Here is a 22,629-nt window from a genome sequence, read left to right as displayed (position 1 = left end):
TATGCTAATCATTGTTACAAGTTTAACACTTAGTGTATGAGTAATCTTCTTCCTGAATAGCAGATGGACCTAGCGTTCTTTTTTCCCTTTTCAGCTACTAAACAAGAAAAGGAGTTCATTAGAATGTGGCTGTGTATGTGTACAGCTTCTATCAAGCTGTCTTCTCATTATTGCTCCAAGACTTTCACTAGTTTTTGAATTTAAAGTTTTTTAGGAACAAGAACATGTAATGACTTCTTGTTGGGTGGAAACTATTTGTAGTGGAAGATGTAAGGAGGTTTTGGAAATGCAAGGTAGACAGACCCACTTGAGTGTGGTTTCTGCATTGCTTCCTTCACTCTGCAGGGACTGCACTGTTCTGTGTGTCCCAGGGTGAGGAAGGAAAAGAATGAAGTACTAGAAAGTAGATTGTACTGGGAATGGTTGTGTTGGAGATTGATTATTGCTACTTCTGAGTTACTCAACACTTTTCCTCTTGAAGAGTGCTTATACATATCAAAGAGCCTCGGCTTTAGTGGCTTTATTGGTAGCATTGTACAGGCCAATATGGGATAAGACCAGATTCTCTTGTGCTGAATGTATGCGTGTGGCAACTTAAAACATGAAGTCTGTCTTTGCAGAGCTCCTGTTACTAGTAGTTCTGCTTTCTCATTTTATCCTGTCCTATAGGTATTTTTAGTCTGAGAAGGTCCAGCTTATTTCTGACCCAGTTGCATGGAAGTCTTTAAAAAAATTAATCACTGAGTCATGACAGATGAACAATAACGCACAGTAATGCTTGTCCATATTTTGTTTCTAGATTTCCTCTCCAAATTTAACATAGGTAATATTAACACAGTTAATTTTTCTTGAAATAAAATGGAGGGAGATTGAGTGCTGTAGGGAGAGCTTATGTTCATTTAGACTAAAGCACCATGTAGTAACATTATTTTTCTTTTCACAAACGTTTGACTAGAATAACGGTTTATATCAAACAGCAATTTATTAAAACTTTTTACTGTATTATATTTCATTGGACATGAGATACAGCTATAAATACTGCAGAAAATCTAAGTAGCTGTATGAAAAATGCTACTGATTTTTAAAAGTAGGCAACAGCAATGCTTTGGACTGCTGTTAAATCAGTTTTTCTGTCTGTTTCTCCTACCCTTTCCCTTTCTTTTTGTAGGTGCATTTTACCTGGTATTTGAATATATGGACCATGACTTGATGGGACTGCTGGAATCTGGTTTGGTTCATTTTAATGAAAATCATATTAAATCTTTTATGAGACAGCTGATGGAGGGCTTGGCCTATTGCCACAAGAAGAACTTTTTGCACAGAGATATCAAATGTTCAAATATTCTACTAAATAATAGGTATGGATATTACTTAAAAGTACATAACAAAAATTGTATGCTTACAACATCTTAAAATCGTTATTTCAGTCCTCACAGTTCACCTGATTGAAGTCATTAGCAAAACTTACTTTCTAAATTGCCTTGTTTCTTTAAAATAAGTTGCAAAATACTAATCCAGCAATGTTCCTGCTTAACACTGGAGCCTGCAGCTGTGTATTAATATTAATCTATGTTTAAAAAGATTCAATTTTAATCCTGCTAAGTCAGAGTATGGGGGGAAATTATCTGAGTTTAAATATATTAGAACAGAATTGTAGGATGTAAGTGTTTGAAGTGTATTCTTTGTGCCATCTCATTTCAAGATCGCAGTATGGCTAGGCTGGTTCTTCATGACAGTTCTGAGGACCTCATCATCATCAGTCAGGATAATGCTTTAAAAGAGTATTTGATTATGCTTTAACTTGCAGTTACTGCTCTCATCAAAGGGGGAGGATAACTTGTTTCTTACTACTTTAACACATGGTAATTACAAATCATATTAGTAAGTGTGGTGTTTTCAGTGTGCAACAGCAGCAACAAATAAAAAGCCAGTGTGAGGACAGTGGATGACTTCATTACCAACTGTTGTGCATCATAACCTGGAGTACTAAATCCAGGGAGCAACAGAGGAGCAAGGCTTATAGCAGCAAAAAAGGGTATAGTTAAGAAAAAATAGTAGGTAGTCAGCTTCTGGGATTTGTTGTCACAGGAAGTTTTCTAGGTAGTGTCAGGAGTTTCAGAAAATGATGAGATACATTCAAGGATTGACACATGCTGATGGGAATGGACAGGGACCCATTTTAGTGTTCTTAACACAATGATTGTGGGTAGTGGTTAAGTATGAGGAAGATGAACCGCAAAGGGATTGTGTTTATATATTCTTCCTAAAAATCTACTGGTGCTGTTGGAGATGAAATTCTGGGCAAAATGGACCAAGGGTCTATTTTGATAGGCCTAGTTTTCTCCTAGCTTTCTCCAAATTAAATTTGCTATTTCTTCCTCCTTTTTCCCTTAGAGTGAACGAACACTTGATTGCTTTCAACTCAGTATCCTACTGCAGCCTTGCCAGATTATGATACAGATTCTTAAACAGATGTACATGTTCCTCCCCATTACTCACTGTGCCCACACACCTAATCCTATTATCTGCTCATCTCCAGGGTTAGTGTTGCTGTGTGCACCTTCGGGGAACTCAGAAGCTGGGTGTAACCTGAAAGTGGAGAAGAGTGCCTTATGGTAGAGGAGGAGCTTGTTATTTTACTGTGATCTCCAATCCAAGTTGCAGAGTTGGGTTTCCCCCCGCTAGAACAGTGTCTGAGCATCCTTAGGTTTTTCCACCAGCAGCAGAAAAACTTTGAATGATTTTTTAAGCCAGTGTTTCAAAAATCCTATTACTAGTTACAGCCTGAAGCCAAAGATGTGGATTATGCATCTTTTACATAGGCAACTTCAATGAATTTTTGAGCACATACAAATAATCTTCTACAAATACATTCTCAGAAATAAGCATGTAAATTTGAGGGGAACATTTCTTTGTTTATGGGTGTTTTCCAAGAAATCAGAGTAAAGGTCTGAGGAGAAAGTGGATGGAAACTATAACCTGTATATGGTATCATCAGAAAATGGTCATGTACATGCTGTTACCATAAAATCGTCATACTAGCAGCAAATCTTGCCATAATTTGATAAAATAGCATGTATTTGAAAGTAATGAGAGTTATTAAGTTTATCAGTACAGAAAAGGAAAACCACATATAAGAGTCCAACATTCATTTCGTGTATTAGAGAAGCTTGCAGATAGCTTTCTGTTTGAATCATCCAGACTTTATAAGTAGTGGGAGTTTCTGGTCATAGAGCAGTGCCTTTTAGCTGTGGGAACTGCCAGGCAAGAGCTTTCTTCTACTCTTCCCCTCATATATGGAAAAACTCAGGAATGCGTTAGGGATTATGTCATTCAGCAAGTTGGCTGCTGACAAAAATAGAAGCCCTTATCTCGTTGGTCATCCTGATGTAAAGGCTGTATTTAACATGTAGAAGTGCAGAACAGGACTTTGATGGCTTCCTAGAAGGAAGTATGACTGTTAATAATTGTTTGCTATACAAGTGCTCATGCTAGCAGTAAGGCCTGAGAAAATAGCAGTTTCTTCCCTCAGTTTTTTCCTGCAGAGTTACTGACTGGAATATTTCATGGTATAGACAAATTTTTACTTACATCCAATAATGTAAATGCCATTTGATAAACATACCTAATTTTGCTTACTTGTCTTTGCTATTCAGGGAGTTAGCATACTGTTTACGGAAGAGATAGCAGAGCATTGCCTCTTCATTAATGTGCTTTGGGGACGGTCAGTTGCAGCTGTTGCAGTCTTAAACTTTACCTGATTTTGGGGGAAGAAGGCTTAACAGGATTAACCACTAAATAATTCTTTGCTTTTTCCACCAGAGGGCAGATAAAGCTCGCTGATTTTGGGCTTGCTCGGCTGTACAACTCAGAAGAGAGGTAAGATACAATTACACTGTGAAAAAGCATTCAGAAGTTTAATCTTTTTATGTAACTATTATGAGGGAGAGAAGACTCTTTTGTTCAGAGGAAATATTGCTGTGCTGTAATACAAGTAATTGCTTAGGAAAGTGAAAGAAATACATGTTGTCTTGCACAGCATAAAACCACAAAAGTCTCTTTGTGTGAGTGTATTGCATTTCCAGGTGTTTTGGATACATAATGGTAGAGACTGGCCATATATTGATTGGAAATTAACTTACAGTCCTAAGTTTCTGGTCCTGTAAACCTGAGGTATATTTTTTCTGTTGGTATACCAAAGATGTTATTTAGGGAAAGCAATTTTTTTTTCTGACACAAAGTATCATACAGTTCCTATTCAATAAGCATTACTTTTGTGTATGATTTAACTTTACATTTCAAGAGGTTCATTGTACTCTTTAGGCAGTCAGTGCTGTTGAATCTGCTGGAAACAGAGATACAAGTTTAAATAAAAGTTATTCTGAAACTCCTTGTGACTTGTGCTTCTGTTGTTCTTGGCTTCTTTATGCTCATACTCCAGGAAACAGGTGCACAGTTTTTTATGATTAAGAACTTTAGTATTTACTTTGTCTCATGTAGTATTTGTCATGTGGAACTGACTTTCCAAAATCCAGGCTGAATGTTCACTACAGTAATATGTCCATGAGGTAGTTGGGTACAGAGATGGTTGGATACCTGACCTTGCTTTGATTTCTGCATGTCTAATTTGAGAAATAATATCCATACTGTTAGCTTTATGGGTTTATTGTTTTCTACACAGCTCTTAGGTTGTTGATAAACATGTTAGCATTAGTTTCACTGAGCTGTTGTCTCAGAACTTTTATTTCAAGAAAATATGCTTAAGTACAGTTATGAAATCTGTTGAGTGTAATAGCAAAGTGAAATAATCTTAAGCATCTGCTAGCTTATTATTTTTTGGTTTGGATGTACTTAATAATAAAAGGATGTTGTCCTACCTTCTTGTTTTAACATGCACCACACTGGCCTAATGGGTTTTTTCCTCTGGTTTGCCATGTTTTGCTTGGGTCTTTTTAATGTTTGTATTTAAATTTAAATTTTCTTTGTAAAACTCACTGTTCATTAAGGATTAGAGATTCAGTGTCCTTATAATGCCAATAACCCATTTTACTGTACATGAAACAGCAACATTATTATGCCATTATATGAAACCAAGATTATGATTTAATTAAGATAGCTAATAGAATTGCCAATGGAACATGGGACAGTAATTAGAATCTCAGTAGATTTTTGGCAATTCTTTTGTCATTCATTTTCCTTCTGACCTGCAGTAACAGATATAATTAATGTACATCAACAAGTGTATAATAGCTGCTGTTTTTAATTAATATACGTTGTGTTTGGTTTATTGTTGTTTAGAATTTAAAACTGTTTGAAAAGGTACAGAACTTAGTAGGGGCATAATGGGGAGGAAATAAAAATTTAAGTAAATTCCCATTTGGTTGTTGCTCCTTTAAATGTTATTCTTGTAGACTTAATGTGTTTGGAGTAGGAGGTATGGCAGATTGCATGACAAGACAAGTGTTCAAATAAAAACCACCGCATACTAATACATATGAGCAAAGTATCTGTAGAGATAGTCCAGTCCACACCATGTAAACATTTCATAGGGAATGCTTGCTTCAGAGATAAATATGATAAATGATGGAATTGTTTCCAGAAACAAGGATTACTTTTAAAAAGGAATTGGAGTTATGTGCCTTAATGAAATAAGGACTCAGATGATTTTACAGAAGTGATACCTGTACTACTGAGAATACTGTAAGAGCTTGTTAGCCTTCATTCTATGGTTGTTCATACTTATTGTTACCCTTTCTGTTTGGAGTTACCTTGTGTTGGTAACTGAAAAAAAAAGTTTCACCTAGTGAAAAACTGAAAAAAACTGAAAGAATTCTGGAATCACATTTAAAGCACGCTGGTTGAAAGAAAACCAAAATCGAACATCTATTTTCTGCTTTCTATTTTGAACTGTTGATGCTGTAGTTCAGCCTGTGCACAAAAAAAAATGTGTGTCTGTGTTAGTAGACACTTTGCTTTAGTGGGAGGATGGAAAGGATTATTCACAGTGACCAAAATTTCTGGTTAGAGCTGTGGAGAATTAAAGATGTTGTGAAATATAGGAAGATACTAGAAGCATTACAGGCTTTGGAATCAAAATTGGTGAATGATGCAGTTCCAGAAAAAGACTTATCTCTTTCGCTCTTCCTTGATGAGGGAAAAGTGACTTTTTCCTTCTTTTTAAAGTACTTGTAGAGGTCCTATATTTAGTATGGTAATAGCCAATAGCATAGAAGCTACTGGTTTTATCTAAATAAGTCCTGCTCCTGAGATGACTAGCAATGTAATAAATATACAATATTACTTTCTGAATAATAATGGAGATACACTATTCACATAGCATCAAGGTGGCTGTATGATTATTATTTATATCTTCAATCTGACTGTTTGTAGCCTTCATCAGGTAATTCTGTTTGCTTTTGTGCAGTTACAGCTTTGCAGGACTAAAAGTAAAAGAGGGTGGAAGATTGTACTGTTCTTGAACAGCATCACAGAAGTAAAGACCTTAAGGTATCATTTTTTTAGAAGTGTGATCATACTAAAATTATAGTTCTCCCTTTTTCCTCCTTCCAACAGCCGACCATATACCAACAAAGTTATTACGTTATGGTATCGGCCTCCTGAACTTCTCCTTGGGGAAGAAAGATACACACCAGCTATCGATGTCTGGAGCTGTGGGTAAGAGTTTGGGTAGAAGCCTAGCAAGGGTAAAAACAAGCCAGAAATGAATTCTAAAGTTTCTATCATTCTGTACTGAAAGCCATAATGATGGAATTTTGCAAAACTGTTTTACAGCTGTATCCTGGGTGAACTTTTTACAAAAAAGCCAATATTTCAAGCAAATCAAGAACTTGCTCAACTGGAACTCATAAGGTAACTAGCAAGCACTGCTACATAGGTGCCTCATAAACTGACAGGTTTATTTTCTTAGTGTTAAAATCTGAGATAATGCAGTGCAAATACTTGCAAGTGGTCAGTTACTGCCCTGAGCGAGATGTTAGAGGTTTTGAGGGGCATTTTAACACAAGTGACTTTGGCACAGATGTGTAGGGTTTTTTGTGACTGTTCTGTGTTCCTAGCAATGTATCCTTGACGAGTAAGATGGGTTTTTGTAGAGTAGCTGGAGTTGCCTATTACTGAAATTGTAAAGAGAGAGTAATGAAAATGCCTGTAATTTTTAAGATGATGTTGCAACTTGCTTGCAGCAAATCAGAATGAGAACGTGGGCAATAATGACAAGTAGGATTTGGGAGGAACAGGTATTTGGCATGCTGTTAGCCATGAGCTCTTGTTTCAAGCCTACCATGTACACACCTTAGCTTTATTACTTTTGTGGGAATATTTCTGTTCCTTTACAAACTGCCAGACATTTGGTGGAGATAAAAATTCTGTTTCTTTCCTTGTTCTCAATAAATCATAGAATGATAAGTATTTAATTTAGTGGAAAGAGAACATATTTTTATTTCCCTTTATTCAGGAAGCAAAATCTGCTCTTGACTCTGATATCATAATTGGCATTGTAAATGAGGAGAGGTGCCCTTCCTAGAAAGAAGGGGAAAAGGGGGTGAGTCCTACAGAAAGACAACAGTGAGAAAGTGAACAGTAAATGGTCAAATTAACTTACTAAAAATATTACAAAGTTATATACTGAAATGTTTTTCAAAACAGACTGAACAGTAGCATGCTTCTGTGTAATGTGTTATTAGCTGGCCTGAATAAATGAAGGTTTTAGGTGGTGCAGAGCAGATCAGTGGTCATTTTTGGCATAAGAAGAATTAAATTCATGAGTTTGGGAATTTTTGGTTTTGAGCACTAGATGGCATTGAAGCACATGAGAATGAGTAATTAGAAGTTCTTCTTTATGTTCTACCTCTGGTACAAAACTAAAACTTTCTGATGTCCTTCTGCTGGAAGCTTCTGTTTGTTGCTAATTTCTTGTCTTCACTGATGCTATGCATTTTTTGCTGTTTGAACATAATATGTCAGTTTTATGAACATCTCTGCAGTGATCATGTTGCAGTCAAAAATTCTACATTTATCTTTTCAAAATTTATCAAAGATAGAGCTGAAGTACATTCTGATAGTAAGAGATTCATTATTTTTATTCTCCCTCCTGAAAATTACATACCTCAACCACTGTAAAGTCAGATTGGTTTGCATAGCACCTGGGGCATAAATTATTACATCTCTTACACTAACCATTTAAATCTTATGAAAAGGAGGGCTGAACTAGGGAAATGTATTTGCAAAATCTCCTTTTATGACCGTCTGCATGGGAATTTGAAATCTTGTATATATGGAAATACCATATTAGTTTTTCTGCTGAGAAGTGTGGTATTGATCAACTTGTAGTTACATATTGGAAAAAAGGATGGGGATGGAATGTGGGTCATAAGAGTATTGGCAGCTCCATTTCTGGAGGCAGATGAGGCTTGAGGCATAAAACTCATAGCTGAAGTAAAAGATACAGAGGTTTTCTCTGTTTGGTAGTTTCTGCCTTTAGGACTTACTGAATTGTTTGGGTTTTTTCTCTTATGTCATCAGCATTAAATAAATTCTCAGTGAAAACTGATTTTTCACCTATTTGGTATATCTTTCTTCAGTGGCATTGGGAGCTAAAGACATAAAAGTTACTCTATATGTGGGCTATCCAGTTTTTCTAGTCAGATACCTGGAGAACTCTTCAGATGGAGTTGGTTACATTTTTGAAAACATTGGTGTGGAGGATATTTGGGTTTGACTGAGGCAGAAACAGTAAGTTTAGTCTGTGTGGGATGATCATCCTTTGTAGACAATTCACCATTATTTAATGGTGTTGGGCATTTGACAGTGGAGAAATTTTAGCTAAAAATAACCTGAACATGACAATTATTTTTGTTTTCACTGTACTTGCAAGAATAAAAATGACAGCTGTGCTCACTTTTGGTTTTGGATCTCATACCCTTTTTTCCCTTCTTTTTGGTACAGCCGGATTTGCGGAAGTCCTTGTCCTGCAGTGTGGCCTGATGTTATAAAATTAGCTTATTTCAACACAATGAAACCAAAGAAGCAGTATCGTCGAAAACTGAGAGAAGAGTTTGCTTTGTAAGGATGAAGAATTAGTTTAGTCAACTGTAATAGCATTAAGTTCTCCCAGAGACTTTATGAACTCCAGTATTTTCCAGAGAACGAGCATAGATCAAGTGTAAAGAAAAATGGCTTTAGGTTTTTGTCCTTCCCATGACACCCACAGAGCTTGTATTGACGCTTATTTAATAGGAGCATCAAGAAGAGGAAAGAAGGCCCTAAAATTTCAGCCACCTGTCAGCTTTCACCTAAGGAAATATTTGTTTGGTACACCTGCTTGTTGCCCTGTCCAAAAAACAGCTCAGAGTACTTAATTGTTTTTTATTGGTAAAACTGGCTGCAGCTAAGTATGTAGTCTGGTTAACATTAGTCTTTTGTGTCATAAACTCATTCAACACAGAGGAGTTACCTGAACCGTGTGTTCTAAAGTACTGCCATTGGACTAGTTTTGTGCATATATCACAAGTGAATGGTATGGAAAACAGCTGTTAGATTATTTTAAGGGGGTTGTTCCCCTCCTTCAGGTGCAGCGGGTTTCAAGAGAAACAGTCATCCTGTTCATACTAATGAGACTAATGTCTTTGAAGCAATAGAATTATTGTCTGTGAATCAATCGAAAGTCTGGTGGTAAATTTCAAAATGTAATGATACAGTCTGAGTTTTAAAATGTGGGTGTGGTTTTTTCTAAGTACAAGGTTTCAAGCAATGAAACAACACAAGGCAAAGAAAGCTTGGGTTATATAATAGCACAGGTAGTAAAAGGTGAAGTTTATTTCTGCCTCCTACTATCAAGCTCAGTTTGTGGGTGTGTTTTGTTAGTATATAAGTTACCTGAGGACTTACTCATCATCTTGGAAGGGATGTGTTCATTAAAATTTTTCACAGATGTGTGTGACACAAAATAAAGATGTAATGCTTTCCTCTGTTTTGCACTTTTGTAGCATTCCGCCAGCTGCATTGGATTTATTCGATTATATGCTTGCCCTGGATCCCAGCAAGCGCTGCACAGCTGAACAAGCTCTTCAGTGTGAGTTTCTGCGAGATGTGGAACCATCTAAAATGCCTCCTCCAGAGTAAGTAATTTCCGCTGGTAATGCTGCTGACCTCTAGGAAGTTTGAACATGCACCGATTACATTAAGTTCATTGTGGTTCAGTAAAGGAGATGGTGGCAGAAATGCTGATGTATATAGTTGTGGAAAGGTGATTCTGTAGTAAAATGCTTGTGTAGCTAAGTGACTAATGTAATAGATAACAGAATTGATTTGTCATTCCTAGAACTAGTTATTGAGTTACTACCTTTAAAGAAAATACTCTTTTATGAACATTTCTAATATTTAAAAAGCATAATTTTCCTGTTATCTCAGTTTATCAGTGTCTACTTTTTCCAGGGATTTTGAGATCCTCCATGAATCTGAATTGCTGTCTTTGATGACAGAATGACAGTGGGTATAGAGTTCTGCACAGGTACCTGAGAGTTAAAGTGAAATACAATCGTTTCATGAGCCAGAGGAGAACCTTGGTTTTACAAGCAGGAAAAGTGAAATTGTGCAGGGTTGTTCCTGTCAGTTTCTCTACAGGAAGTGTATTGCAATGTCCTGTAGGATTTTTGCAGTGACTGTGCAGTCATTTTAATCAGTACAAATCATATTGGAGCATGTCCTAAGGAAAACAGTGAAAAGGTACTAGAGAATCTTTCCTTGGTATAGCTGCCAGAACACAGAATCTATGATATTGTTTGAGTGAACTGAACCTTCAAGGCAGCCTGTACTGACTTCTTTTTATCTAAGGATTTTTTAATCTAAGGATTTTATTAAAATTCTTTCTAGACTTACCTGTTATATACACAAGGTTGTTATACAGAATCACAGAATGGGTGAGGTGGGCAGGGACCACTGTGAGTCATCTGGTCCAGCCTCTGCTCAAGCAGGGTCATCTCAGAGCACTTGGCACAGGATTGCATCCAGATGGTTTTTGATGTTTCGCTCTCTGGGCAAACATTACTAATGTTCTGAAACATGAGCCGAAGAGGTTTCGTTGCCTGAATATGACTATATCACTGTGTGAAAATCAGAAATCAACAATCTCAAGCTGTTTGCTGAAGTTTCAAAACCACTTGAACAGCATGTTGCTTGTGTGCATTTTAAAGTAAGTGAATGGGAAGATCATCTTTTCCCCAGGGATGTGGTAATGCATCCATTCTAGAAGCTGATATATGGAAATTCAAAACAAACTAGTCACTGGTGTCCTTTTAAAAATTAGGAGGAACCACACTCACTTCTGGCACACCACAGGAAAGTATTGACTCTTCTCTTGAGAGACTGAAGTTCTGTTTTGGGAAGGAGAAGCTGTTCATCCAAAGAAAGTGACATGCTGATTGGCAGGACCATAGGATATTTCTCACAATGAGTTCTTGCTTCCACTTGTTTTTCAGAAAATACTTGGCAGGTAGAGGGAGGGAATAAAGGAAACAATTGTCATAATTGCCTTTCCAGTGTCTCTTGTAATTTGTCAGCTAATTTTTCCATGTTTCTGGGTGACAGAACTGCTAAGACAGTTAATACATAATAGGAAGACACAAACCACTATTTTTACTGCCCATCTCAGTATTTCTGTGGGTCTTTGTGTTCCTGAGGAAATCAGAATCGAGATGCCTGCAGGGAGCTGTAATGGAAGGACAGAATTGTTGGCAGATGAGTTTCTTAGGAGAATTTTGCCTCTGCATTCATATGTCTTATATGGGATATCCCCTTGTTCTTGCTGGTATCCCAGCTTTGGTAGTGTCAAGTGATATTTATTCATGCATCTTATTTCTGCAGCTTTTTCCTTTTTTATCCCCCTACTCTCTTGATTGCCTGAGCTGCACACTATAAATACTAGATAGCCGTGTCTGTTACTGTGGACAAATACGTGACCTAATGACTCAGCAATGCTTTTTTAAGCAGACAGAAGTACCCTGAAAAAAATGCTTTCATATTGATAATTTAGTTATTTGTAGTATGCAAGTTGTATACTTCATAGCAACTGTGCAGCATTGATTTTGAAGTTTTGAATTGCACAAATAATTAGGAAAATAATTCTCATTTTAAGATACTTTTTCCCCTTTTCTGCCAGAAGGATATGTGCTTCTGAAAGAGGCACTCAGAGTTTTCAGCTAGAAAAAGCAGGTCTGAGATTTTGCTGGCTTTTGAATGTTTCCTGATGTATTTCTGGGTTCCAGTAGGTTCACCTTTCAGAAGTTACATTATGTATAATTTTAAGTGTTTTTACCAGTATGATTTTAAAAAATTAAAAATAGCAATAAAACTGATTATCTCCAACCATTCTTTGCAGCCTTCCTTTGTGGCAGGATTGCCATGAGCTGTGGAGTAAGAAACGCAGAAGACAGAAGCAGATGGGCATGACTGATGACTCTACAGCTGCTAAAGTCCCTAGGAAGGATCTGTCTCTAGGCATGGATGAGAGCAGAACCAACACCCCACAAGGCATGCAAACTTCTTCCCAACTCAAAACTCAGGGCAGCTCTAGTGTAGCACTTGGTCAGTAATATTTTCAGTTCTTATAATTACCTACTACTTGGATTGCACCTCTAGAAATTTTAGATGTTATTTGCAGAGTATTGGCGTCTCCTGGATTCTTGAGGGAGGAACAGTATTGTAAGTTTAATCTTTGTTACAAAAGATTTGCCTTTGCTTTTGGAAATGTAAGTGTTCCTTTCCAATTTTGCCTAACTTTTCAGCCTGGTCAGAGCAACTAACTTTGCTTGCTCTGTGTTTTGAGGGGATTTTAGCTCTTGCTCATCTGTGATTCTTTAGTAATTCCTCAAGCCAGTAGCTGTTCAAAGTTTCTCACAATCTCCATAGATTGGATGAGCTTTATTGGTATTGATAAACTGATCAGAAAGCAGAGTTTAGAGCAATTGTAATTTCAAACGGAACAGATTCCATCTGCATGTTATGTTAGTCTTCAGCTTTCCAGGTTGTTGTGGCTAAATCAAGTTGTAAAAAAAACCCCACCACCACCAACAAAAAAAACCACCAAAACCACCCCCCCAAGAAGCTGGTATAACATGAAGTATCTACCTCTGTGAATTGCACTGCCAGTAATTCTGAAACTTTAACAAAGTATCTTGCTTGAGACAAGTTTTACAAATACAACAAAGTAATTGGTCCAGTTTAGAGAGCGTTTGAGATACTCAGCAGTTAGATGAGAGTTCTTACAAAATATGTAGAAATACAAAGAGTAACAACACCAAATGGATACCTGTAAGTTAAATGTTTGACCATTTTTGATTGTGCAAAGTAAGCATAAATCCTATGGCACTGATAGAGGAGTTCAGCTAAAAAACACAGTTTATGCATTCATAGCAGCTGACAATTCTATATACTAACCATCTTGAATCAACCCTTAATTTAACAGTAGAGCAGAGCTCCAAATATTCTGTGCAAAGATACATTGAAAGTAGTTATTTTGATGATATTTTGTTGCAATTTATTGACTCTTGCTCCATTCATCTGGTTTCTCATTGTAAACCAGCTGCAAGATTCTGCTAATCCATATGTTTAGGCTAAAGTTTTGGCAGCATTTTAAAGAACGACTTTCTGTAACTTTTTCTCCCATCAATGAAACTATATTAGAAGTTTAAAGAGTCCAAAGGATCTTATTTGTGCTTTCATAACATAACAGCCTGATGAGAGACTACTATTAGTCATTAACACTGACTATGCAAAAAACCTGAAGCAAATAGACAAGGAATCATTCTGACCTATATTGCTGTTTACCCATATGTACACAGAAAAATATGTCTAGATAGAAAAGAAGACAATTTAATTTTCAGTGGTGCATAGAGGCATTTCCTCTATTAAACAAAACACTTCTGGAAGCCATAATGCACCTTAGATAATAGTATTAATAAGACACATTATATAAGTCCATGACCAAATACATGCTTTAGCCAAAACTCTTGCATTTGTTTTTTAGCACCCCAAAAGGAGAGGTTAAAAAGACATTGTATCAATTGCTAATGTTCTGATTCATGAGTGGGACCCCTGGTTATTGCATTTTGCAGTTTAACAGGAGCTGTTTAGAGCTCAATAATTTTGTTATGACAGATTTCCCAGAATACAGTTTCCTGTTAGAATGAACTTAAAGCTAACCAAAGAGTATGGAACAGGTAGATTAGTTTCCCTGTTTGGCATTTTTCTGATGAATTTTCACTGAGAGTCTGAGAGAAGTTTTTAGTGTTGAGTATACCATCCTCAGATGTGACAAAGTCTTCCGTTAATCACAACATCTGAGTGAGAGTCAGCATAAGGCATAAGATATTGTGATTTATTTTTTGGTATTGCCAAATAGAAGATGGATTATATTCATATAGAATACAAAACAATTTTGAAGTCTCTGGATTCCGCTTAAGTCATTTCCAAGTCCTTGTATCCTGATGCACATCCACAAGTAGGGTTGTGGGTTTTGCAGCACTTTCCAGCTGTGCTGTTCTTAAATCTTGCAAGGCAAGTACTTAATACTTTTGTATGTTGTGCATTGCTTCTAATCTGCCATGAATTAATATATTGCTAAGAGAGCATAATGGCAAGGATAGAAGAGGACTGAATGTTTTTGTGCTGACCTGAGTTAAGAAAAACTCAGAGCTCAGCTAGCCTGCTTACACACTAATTTTCTAATTTTTAACTTCTTTCTTATCTAAATCATTTGCTCATAGGCCATGTTGCAATCCATGCTGATTTACTTCTTTCAAAATAAATCACCACAATGGTGTTTGAAGCTGAAAAACAACTTTGATATTCAAACTTCCTTATTCATATTCCCCTGCATCATCATAATCTGCTCTTATTTGTGGCAAACTCCATTTAATTGAATTAACTGTATATTGTCACATGTTTCTTGCTACTGAGTGATTGACTTCTTTTCCCTCAAAGTCAGCACTGCCTTTTGCATTTATGCTGTGAGCTCCTATGCCACCTAGAGCCAGGTCACTTGGGCAGGTGTTAAAACCCAGATGCTGAATTAGAATGGGCTGGAATATGACTGGAAATGGATTTTGCAGATGGCTACTTTTTAACAAAGGGTTGTGATTTGGCAAAGATAGGAAATTTTATGGGGATTGAAAGTCTTACAGCTGCCTAAAGCAGGTGACCTTAAGCCCCAAATTAGTTATATTGTGGAATATTGAGCTCTAGCTTGGTCTTTTTCCATCTGTCTAAGTGCATGTGTGCACCTCATGGAAGTCACTTTGGTTATGTTGGATCTTACTGTTCCATTTCCTATAGATGCTCCCCAAAGACAGTTAATATGTAGAAGCATTCCATTTCTGTGTTGTCCAAACCCATGCTTTGCCAGTCATGTCAGCCATGCTAGATTAGTCTTCTTTTGAGTTTCTGAAATATGCCAGTTCTAAATAATACTTAAAAACACCTTTTTTGTCTTTAGCAAAAACAAGCACTGGACAGCAGTTAAACCAGAATGAAGTGGCAATCCTGCTAAACCTGCTACAGTCTAAAACAAGTGTTAGTTTGGCACAGTTTGCCCAAGTATTGAATATTAAGGTAAACCCAGAGACTCAACAGCAACTAAATAAAATAAATCTTCCTGCTGGAATTTTGTCAGCAGGTGAAAAACAGTCAGAACAGCAGCAGCAGCAGCAACCACCGCCGCCTCCACCACCACCTCCAGAGCAGGAGCCTCTAAAACAGCCGATGGTCACGCAACCCCCTGTGCCACCTGCTCAGCTGGGTCAGCCTAAAGTGGAGACTGATGCTGCCCAGGCAGCTGTGCAGAGTGCATTTGCTGTTCTGTTTTCTCAGTTAATAAAGGCTCAGCAAACAAAACAAAAAGATTTTGTGTTGGAGGAGAAGGAAAATGGATCAGGAAATGAAATGTCGTTACAACTCAGGCAGCCTCCAGAGCCCGCCACTCCTGTGTCTGTCAGCCGGGACGACGTGGAATCTCCAGCACCTGGCTACCCACATGTGATCAAGTCGTTATATATGTCTGCAGGTACTGAAGACCTTTATTGCTAACCAGCAAATAGCTGGAGCACTGGAGATGTAATAGTTTGGGAGCAGAGAATTAACATGTTTGCCATATGACTATCTGTGAGTATAGGAGATTAAATTGATTTGGTCACATTTTATGTCTGGATCAGAGAATTTGTCTCTTAGTCTAACAGGTGCCATGCAGACAGAGCAAGCAATAGCTAACCTAAGAGGTGCACAGGTATTAGTGATGAAACACTGATCATTATTGTGGGGGTTGGGGTTTTCTTAGTGGTGAGTGTGGTGGTGAAGACAGTCTTTTCTAGCAGATGAATAGATGTAATTTGCCAGTTTTTACTGTGTGTTTAGATAAAGCTTATTTTGGTGAGACAGTATTTTATTTTGGGTTCTAATGCTGACTAGAGCAGTTCCTTAGTGTCAAATTCAGTGGTTACCCTTAACTGTCACACACACATGGCTAAAGGTTTCCACTGAGGTACATTAGTGGCTTCTGTAGTCTTCTCACAGTTTAGAGCTCTGTTCGTATTTTTGGCTTGCAAATTCAGGATTATTATGGTCATTATTCTCACAGTTTAGAACTCAGTTCATATTTTTGACTTGCAAAGGCAGGTTATTATATATTGTTTTGTGTTGTTTGCAGCTGTTGAAAGAAATATTCTGAAGTGCTTTGGGGCTGTTCTTGGAGGGTTTTGGGGGCTTTTTGAGAGGTGTGCTTTTTTGTTTGTGTTTATTTTAAACCTTGAGTTTTGCTGCTCTTTGATAGGGTGGCCCTGTGTCCTGTGAGACTTCTGTCCTTATCTGTGAATCTTTTTTGATCCTTCTTTGAATTTTTAGTGTTTGTGTTGCTTGCCTTTTGTCCTGGTTGTTTGCTTTTGCTGTGGGTACTGTTTTTCTTTAAGTGACTGCTTGGTAATCTTACTTTAAGGAGTAACCTGCATCATGCTCCTGAGGCAAATGAGCTGTTGTCAAATTTTGTCCAAAATACTCAATATAATTACTGACAAATTTAACTAATAAATTCATTAGAATTGAAGTTAACAAACCTCTGTGTTTTTCCAGGAAGGAGTCCTTTTCTTTCTGGTCCTGTTACTTGTATACTTTTATTCCAGAGCTTTTTTTTTAATCTTCTTAGGTCAAGAGGATTTGGTAAGGCAGTCTGAGATGAGGCATCTGAACCGAACACCTGAGCAGGAGCGCCCTCGGATCTTGCCTCCAGACCAGCGTCCTCCCGAGCCACCAGAGCCTCCACCGCTCACTGATGAAGACCTTGATTATCGGACAGAGAATCAGCATTTGCCTATAAGTAACTCTTCAGGAGCAGATCCTCATGCAGGAGTGAAAGCAGCTCTTCTGCAGCTGCTGGCTCAGCATCAAGCTCAGGCAACAACGGAGGAGCCAGTACAAACCAGCGTGGATTATCAGGCTAGAGACTCCTATGTAACAGGCCCAGACTACAAGGATAACTTTGGATCATCGTCCTTTTCATCTGCCTGTTACAGCACTAGCGATGGAATAGGAAGCGGATCATCAGGAGTATTAGAAAGGAGGAGTTTCCTTGGAAACTCAGATATTCAGTCTTTGGATAACTACAGTACTGCTTCATCTCACTCTGGTGCTGCCCCTCCTCCATCAGCCTTTCCAGAATCCTTTCCCAGCTCAGTAACTGGTTATGGAGACATTTACCTCAATGCTGGCCCCATGCTGTTCAGTGGAGATAAAGACCATAGGTTTGAATACAGCCACGGCCCAATCCCAGTTTTGGGGAGCAGCAGTGATGCTTCCACAGGGCCAGAGAGTGCACACTCTTTGCCCACAAAGATGCACAACTATAGCTATGGAAGTAATTTACAGGAAAATCCCACTGGCATCAGCCACATGCATGGACAGACTTGGACTTCTCCTGCCCAAGGACCTGGCTATTCCCAAGGATACAGGGGACACATTAGCACCTCTGCAGTGAGAGGGCGAGGCAGAGGATTACCATATTGAGTATCTGTTTTTCCTCAGGCACATCATTTTTATCTGGAAAAACTTCTCTTTCTCCCCTAGCTGCAATTTAAAGCAGCAATTCAACAGACTTGAATAATGTTAATTCAACAGCTTTATTTTTATGTGGAAAAGGGTCTTGCATACAGTAGAAAAAAATTTAAAAATGCTTACAACTCATGCTGTCTAAAAACTAGATGACTTGATTGTACATGTTCACAAACTCTAGTTCTGACTTTTATTTTATTTTGTATTTTGGCAGTTTTAAGTGGATGCTAAATTTAGGAACATCAGCTTTTTATGGCACTCTTTCAGATCTTCTGAACTATGCACATTTGTGCTTTTTTTGTAAGTTTGGACCAACTTTTATGTAAAAAGAATGAAATTTTACAACAATCAAAGCAGGGCACTGATTTATTTGGTATTTTTCTTTTTACGGAACTACTTTTAGTCAAAGGTCACTGTCAGTCTTTGCACTGCTTTCAGTGTTATTGTGGAAGGTGTACTTCGTGCTCATTTCAGATAATAAAACACAACCTTTCTCTTGATGCAAAATTTTATAAATATTTGGTCAACTTTTTTTTCAAGAGAAAAAAAAGGGTGTTCTGGTAAAATGTTCTCTCCATCTCCCACGCTTGTTTATATAAAAACTGTTTTACTTGAATGGTAAGTGCCTTAACATGTAAGCTTAAGGTCTGCAAAAATTTGGAAGTACTTCATAGGTCGCTATGAACATAATGCCTAAACCTGGGTAATTAAAAAGAGAATTCAGATAATAATAAGAAACTCAAGCAGGTCATAATCTTGTGATGTTTACTTCACATGGGCCTGTTACTTAGAGACCTGATTTTACTTAGATAAAATTGTAATTTCCAAATTGAACTTAATGAGAAACATTGAAAGTGAGGAGAAGAATGAAGAGTGTAGTTTTTCCTCAGCTCCCTGTTGGAGTTGTATTAAGTGTTTTAGTTCCTCTGCCAAATGAACTATACCTTATATGTCCTCACCAAGTGATTAAATAGTTTTTTTCTCTTAAATGTCAACAGCAGTAATTTCTTTACTTTGTGTGAAAAGCTGACACTGTTTGTCTTTTTACCCCAAGTACTGCATTATAGGAAGTAACCAAAGGAAAAATGACCAGTATTTAAAGCAATGGCAAAATGTTGGACACTAGTTGTAATTCGCTGTAAACTTGTGATTGTGCCAATTAATTGATTTTATATCTGCTATCCACAGAACATTTTAATATTGGAATTGAGTGTCTCGGAACAACTAGGATTATTATAGTTAAAAGTCTTTACCAAGAGCCACTCCTCATACTAATTACAATTTCCAGCATGTTTTTTTTGTTGTTTCCTCTGACAACAAGTAGTCTCTCCTGCAGAGAGGAGGTATGGTTATGTTTTGCCTGTACATAAAAGGATGTCTTGAAGGCCATATTGGAAACAATTTTCCAACTGATTATCCAGTTGACAAATCGGTACCTTATGTAACTGAGTGTTTAAAAACTACTTTTTGAAAAGTAAAATTTTTACTTACACTATTATAAATGTCTTGTCAATGACTTTTTGGATTTTCAGAATAGAAGCCAAAGCTGTTGGTGTTTAGTTTTAATTGAAAATCCTGACTCATATATGGCTAATTCCCACACTGTAGAGCATGGAGAAACTCCCTTCGCTAACTCTGTATATAGTGTTTGAGGATCTGGCAGATGAGGAATGGAGAGAATCCTGCTGCTTACACTGTCCCCAAGTCTGGCAGTTGCCTTCTCTAGACACAGTAGAAAATCCTGCCATCTGAAAATAAAAGTGGCCAGGTCAGAAACAAATACCTACAGCCTGAATAGCCTGTGCTTAAGAAAGGCAAAAGCTTCATGGGAATGACAGTGCACGGAACCATTTTTTTTTCCTTGAGTAAAGGCATCCCCATAGCATTTTTCTGCTAGTAAAATTTTAAAGACAAAAACCATTAGTCTTATTTAGATACTGACAGTGAACTAAGGCTCTTTGTTTACTAATCTTTAAAAACACCAGACCCACAAATATACACACAGATTACTTGTTTTGGGTATTTTTTTTTTCTAGAATCAAGCTTTCAAAGCTTATATACACTTAGTTTCGCTAAAGGTGTGCAGTCTGAGGTTACCCACCTGCACTTGAAATGTAACTGCAGGCAGTAGTTGGCTAAAAAACACAGGTAAGTTCAAATGGAAAACAGATCTCAGAGAACTAAATTAATTGACTTCCAGTACAAAAATACAAGGAATAAGTTGTGTCTCCTACCTTCCCTTTTGGACATAAATTTTCAAGTCATTTAGTTAGCTTCATTCAATGTAGAGAAGTTGGTCCCCTCTGCATCTGTAGATGAGTGTGCAGTTTGTTTATGGGCTGGCAGTACTTTCAGACATTGTTCTACCAAAATGGATCTCAGTCTTTGGCCATTAAAAAAAAAAAAAAAAATCCAACAGCCCCAGCACAAGTAATCCTGACTGTGAGGAGAGAGGAGGTACAAAAAGTTTCCAGATGAACAGAAACAAAACTCTGGCATACTGTAGCAGATGAATACTGTACAATGACATTTCCCCAGCTTAAGGATTACTACCCTGTGACTTTGAACACTATATTTGCCTGGTACAACAATGTTGGGATAATTTAGAGAAAGTTCATGTATTTCTCTATGTGATAACTCTAAAAAGATTGTCTTCTCTGCAATCCAAGGAATCTTCTTGGCTCTTCTGCTGACACCTTTCCTCCTGGGCTGGTGCAGGTGTGGAGCTCTGCCCTTGAGGATGTGGCAGGAAGATTGGTGCCTGCAGCCACTCTCCCCTGGCCTGGAACTGTGTCTGTGCAGGTTAGCAGCTAGGGAACTGCCTGGATCTAAGAACAGTAGGTCCACATTCATTCATACCAGACCTGTGTATTACCTGTCAACACTTCTTTTGAATTAAATCACATGATGAGGTGCTTATGGCAGCGTTTTACCGTTATGCGTGAACTCCACTCAGCAGAGCCTGTACTAGTCTGGCATTTTACATCATGTGGCTCTTGCATTTTTGATGCAGTAGTAGACATTCTGAAAACAGTATTATTTTTCTGTGGAGTCGTGGCTTTTATTACTTCCTCCCTCATTCCTTTGGGTTTGTGTTTTCTGTGCTGCAATTCCAAAGTGAGCTATAGAGACCTGGATACCACTTTGAAAAGTAAGTGTTGTGTGTTTGCATTTCTAAATAAACGTAGTGAAATACTGTAATAATGGATATCAAATAGCAAGTACTTCATTATTTATATTAAGTCGTCTTTAGCCATACCAAGAGGAAAGTGAACATGACTGAACTGCTGATGACCATGGCTTAAAACACTTGAGACTATTATTATGCTTAAATTCAGCCAAAGGAAAAGGAAACCATTTTTATGGATCTCTACTTGTCATTATCCTGAACAAAATGAGCAGTGCTAGGGAAGAGGTATAAAAATACGTGTATCCTTAAATGCTATTTTAGTTGCTTGGAAAAATAATTTTAAAATGGCAAACCTCTATATTTTCTCATGTTTCCATAAAATGTGGTCTCTCTTAAATTTTCTTCATCCCACAGTAGTGTCAGGTGCTTTCTAGAAGCAGAGGCACTAAGTGCCACGTTTAAGTTCTTACGGTTTTGAGTGCTCTTTTCCTTTTGCTTTCAGTTTTGGTGAAGTTTACAGTCGGATGAGTTTAGTAGATAATTGTGTGGTAAAAACTGAAGTACTGAAGTAACATGGGATACCTCTTGTCTGCAGGCAAATTAGGTCTTGGACCGTGAATTCTGTTTCTGAGAGAGAAAAATGTCAGACGTACTACTTGCATTCTTCTTCTCATTAATAAACAATGCAAGTGTTTTACATACAACATTTCTCCAGTCTGTTCTGTTATAGTGTTTTTTACATGAGGAAATTTTGGCTATTACCCTTCTTGAGAGTTTTGGGATGTTCTGTGTTTGCAGAGTGTGTCTTGAAATTAAGGAATCACCAGAAAATTTATTTGAATTCTATATTTAAAAATAAAATTACCTTGGGTTCACTTAAAATGAAATTAACTTGCCTATCAGGGTGAAGAAACTTTATTGCAGGAGTTATTTCGAGACAACTTAATTTAAAATAAATTGTTACGCTTCAGCTTGCTTACTCTTTGTTATTTTAAGCCATTTGTATATAAAATGTATTGTGCAGCCTGTAAATAAAATACATGAAAATTGAAGTATTTCCTTGTTTTCCCTCTCTGCTTGTCAAATGGCATTTCAAAAGAACATTGGGTTAAACTGAGAATGTTTTCAGTGTATTGAAATTCTGCAAGTTTTTAATAAAACCCATGTACTGCTCCAGTCCTGTTTCAAAGGAGCCCTGCAGGGACTGGCACTGTGAGCCTTTGCTGGCAGCGTGGATGATGTGGGAGCAAAGGTGCAGCAGAGCATCCCTTCAAGCACCGATGGTGCCCCAAGAGCAGGCAGAGTGCTGGGACGTGGGTGTGGGACAGGGGCTTTGGCAGTGCTCAGAAGCTGCTGCTTCAGCACCTGTCAGCTGCTCAGGATGGTGGGCG

The 22,629-nt window shown here is 37.6% G+C and overlaps 1 protein-coding gene across 8 annotated transcripts in view; it reads left to right on the top strand.

Moving 5' to 3' along the window:
• CDK13 (cyclin dependent kinase 13) overlaps positions 1–22,293 on the top strand; it is a 54,578-nt gene extending 32,285 nt beyond the window's left edge. For 2 of the 8 annotated variants that reach the window (XM_041466687.1, XM_041466686.1), the window contains exons 6-14: positions 1,169–1,358; positions 3,823–3,879; positions 6,574–6,675; positions 6,793–6,870; positions 8,965–9,081; positions 10,005–10,136; positions 12,395–12,600; positions 15,689–16,075; positions 17,207–22,293. In XM_041466687.1, coding sequence (XP_041322621.1) covers positions 1,169–1,358; positions 3,823–3,879; positions 6,574–6,675; positions 6,793–6,870; positions 8,965–9,081; positions 10,005–10,136; positions 12,395–12,600; positions 15,689–16,075; positions 17,207–18,063 — 2,126 coding nt within the window. In that variant the 3' untranslated portion in view covers positions 18,064–22,293. Of the gene's footprint in view, positions 1–1,168; positions 1,359–3,822; positions 3,880–6,573; positions 6,676–6,792; positions 6,871–8,964; positions 9,082–10,004; positions 10,137–12,394; positions 12,601–15,508; positions 16,076–17,206 lie in introns of all 8 variants that reach the window. The other 6 variants (XM_041466683.1, XM_041466682.1, XM_041466688.1 and 3 more) reach the window with 5 other exon arrangements.
• The last annotated feature ends 336 nt before the right edge of the window (positions 22,294–22,629 follow it).

Source organism: Pyrgilauda ruficollis, unplaced genomic scaffold (assembly GCF_017590135.1).
Source record: "Pyrgilauda ruficollis isolate IOZ18807 unplaced genomic scaffold, ASM1759013v1 scaffold2, whole genome shotgun sequence".
NCBI classification, from domain to species: Eukaryota; Metazoa; Chordata; class Aves; order Passeriformes; family Passeridae; genus Pyrgilauda; species Pyrgilauda ruficollis.
The sequence above is the reverse complement of the archived record's forward strand: the minus strand, read 5'-3'. Positions and strand labels throughout refer to the sequence as shown.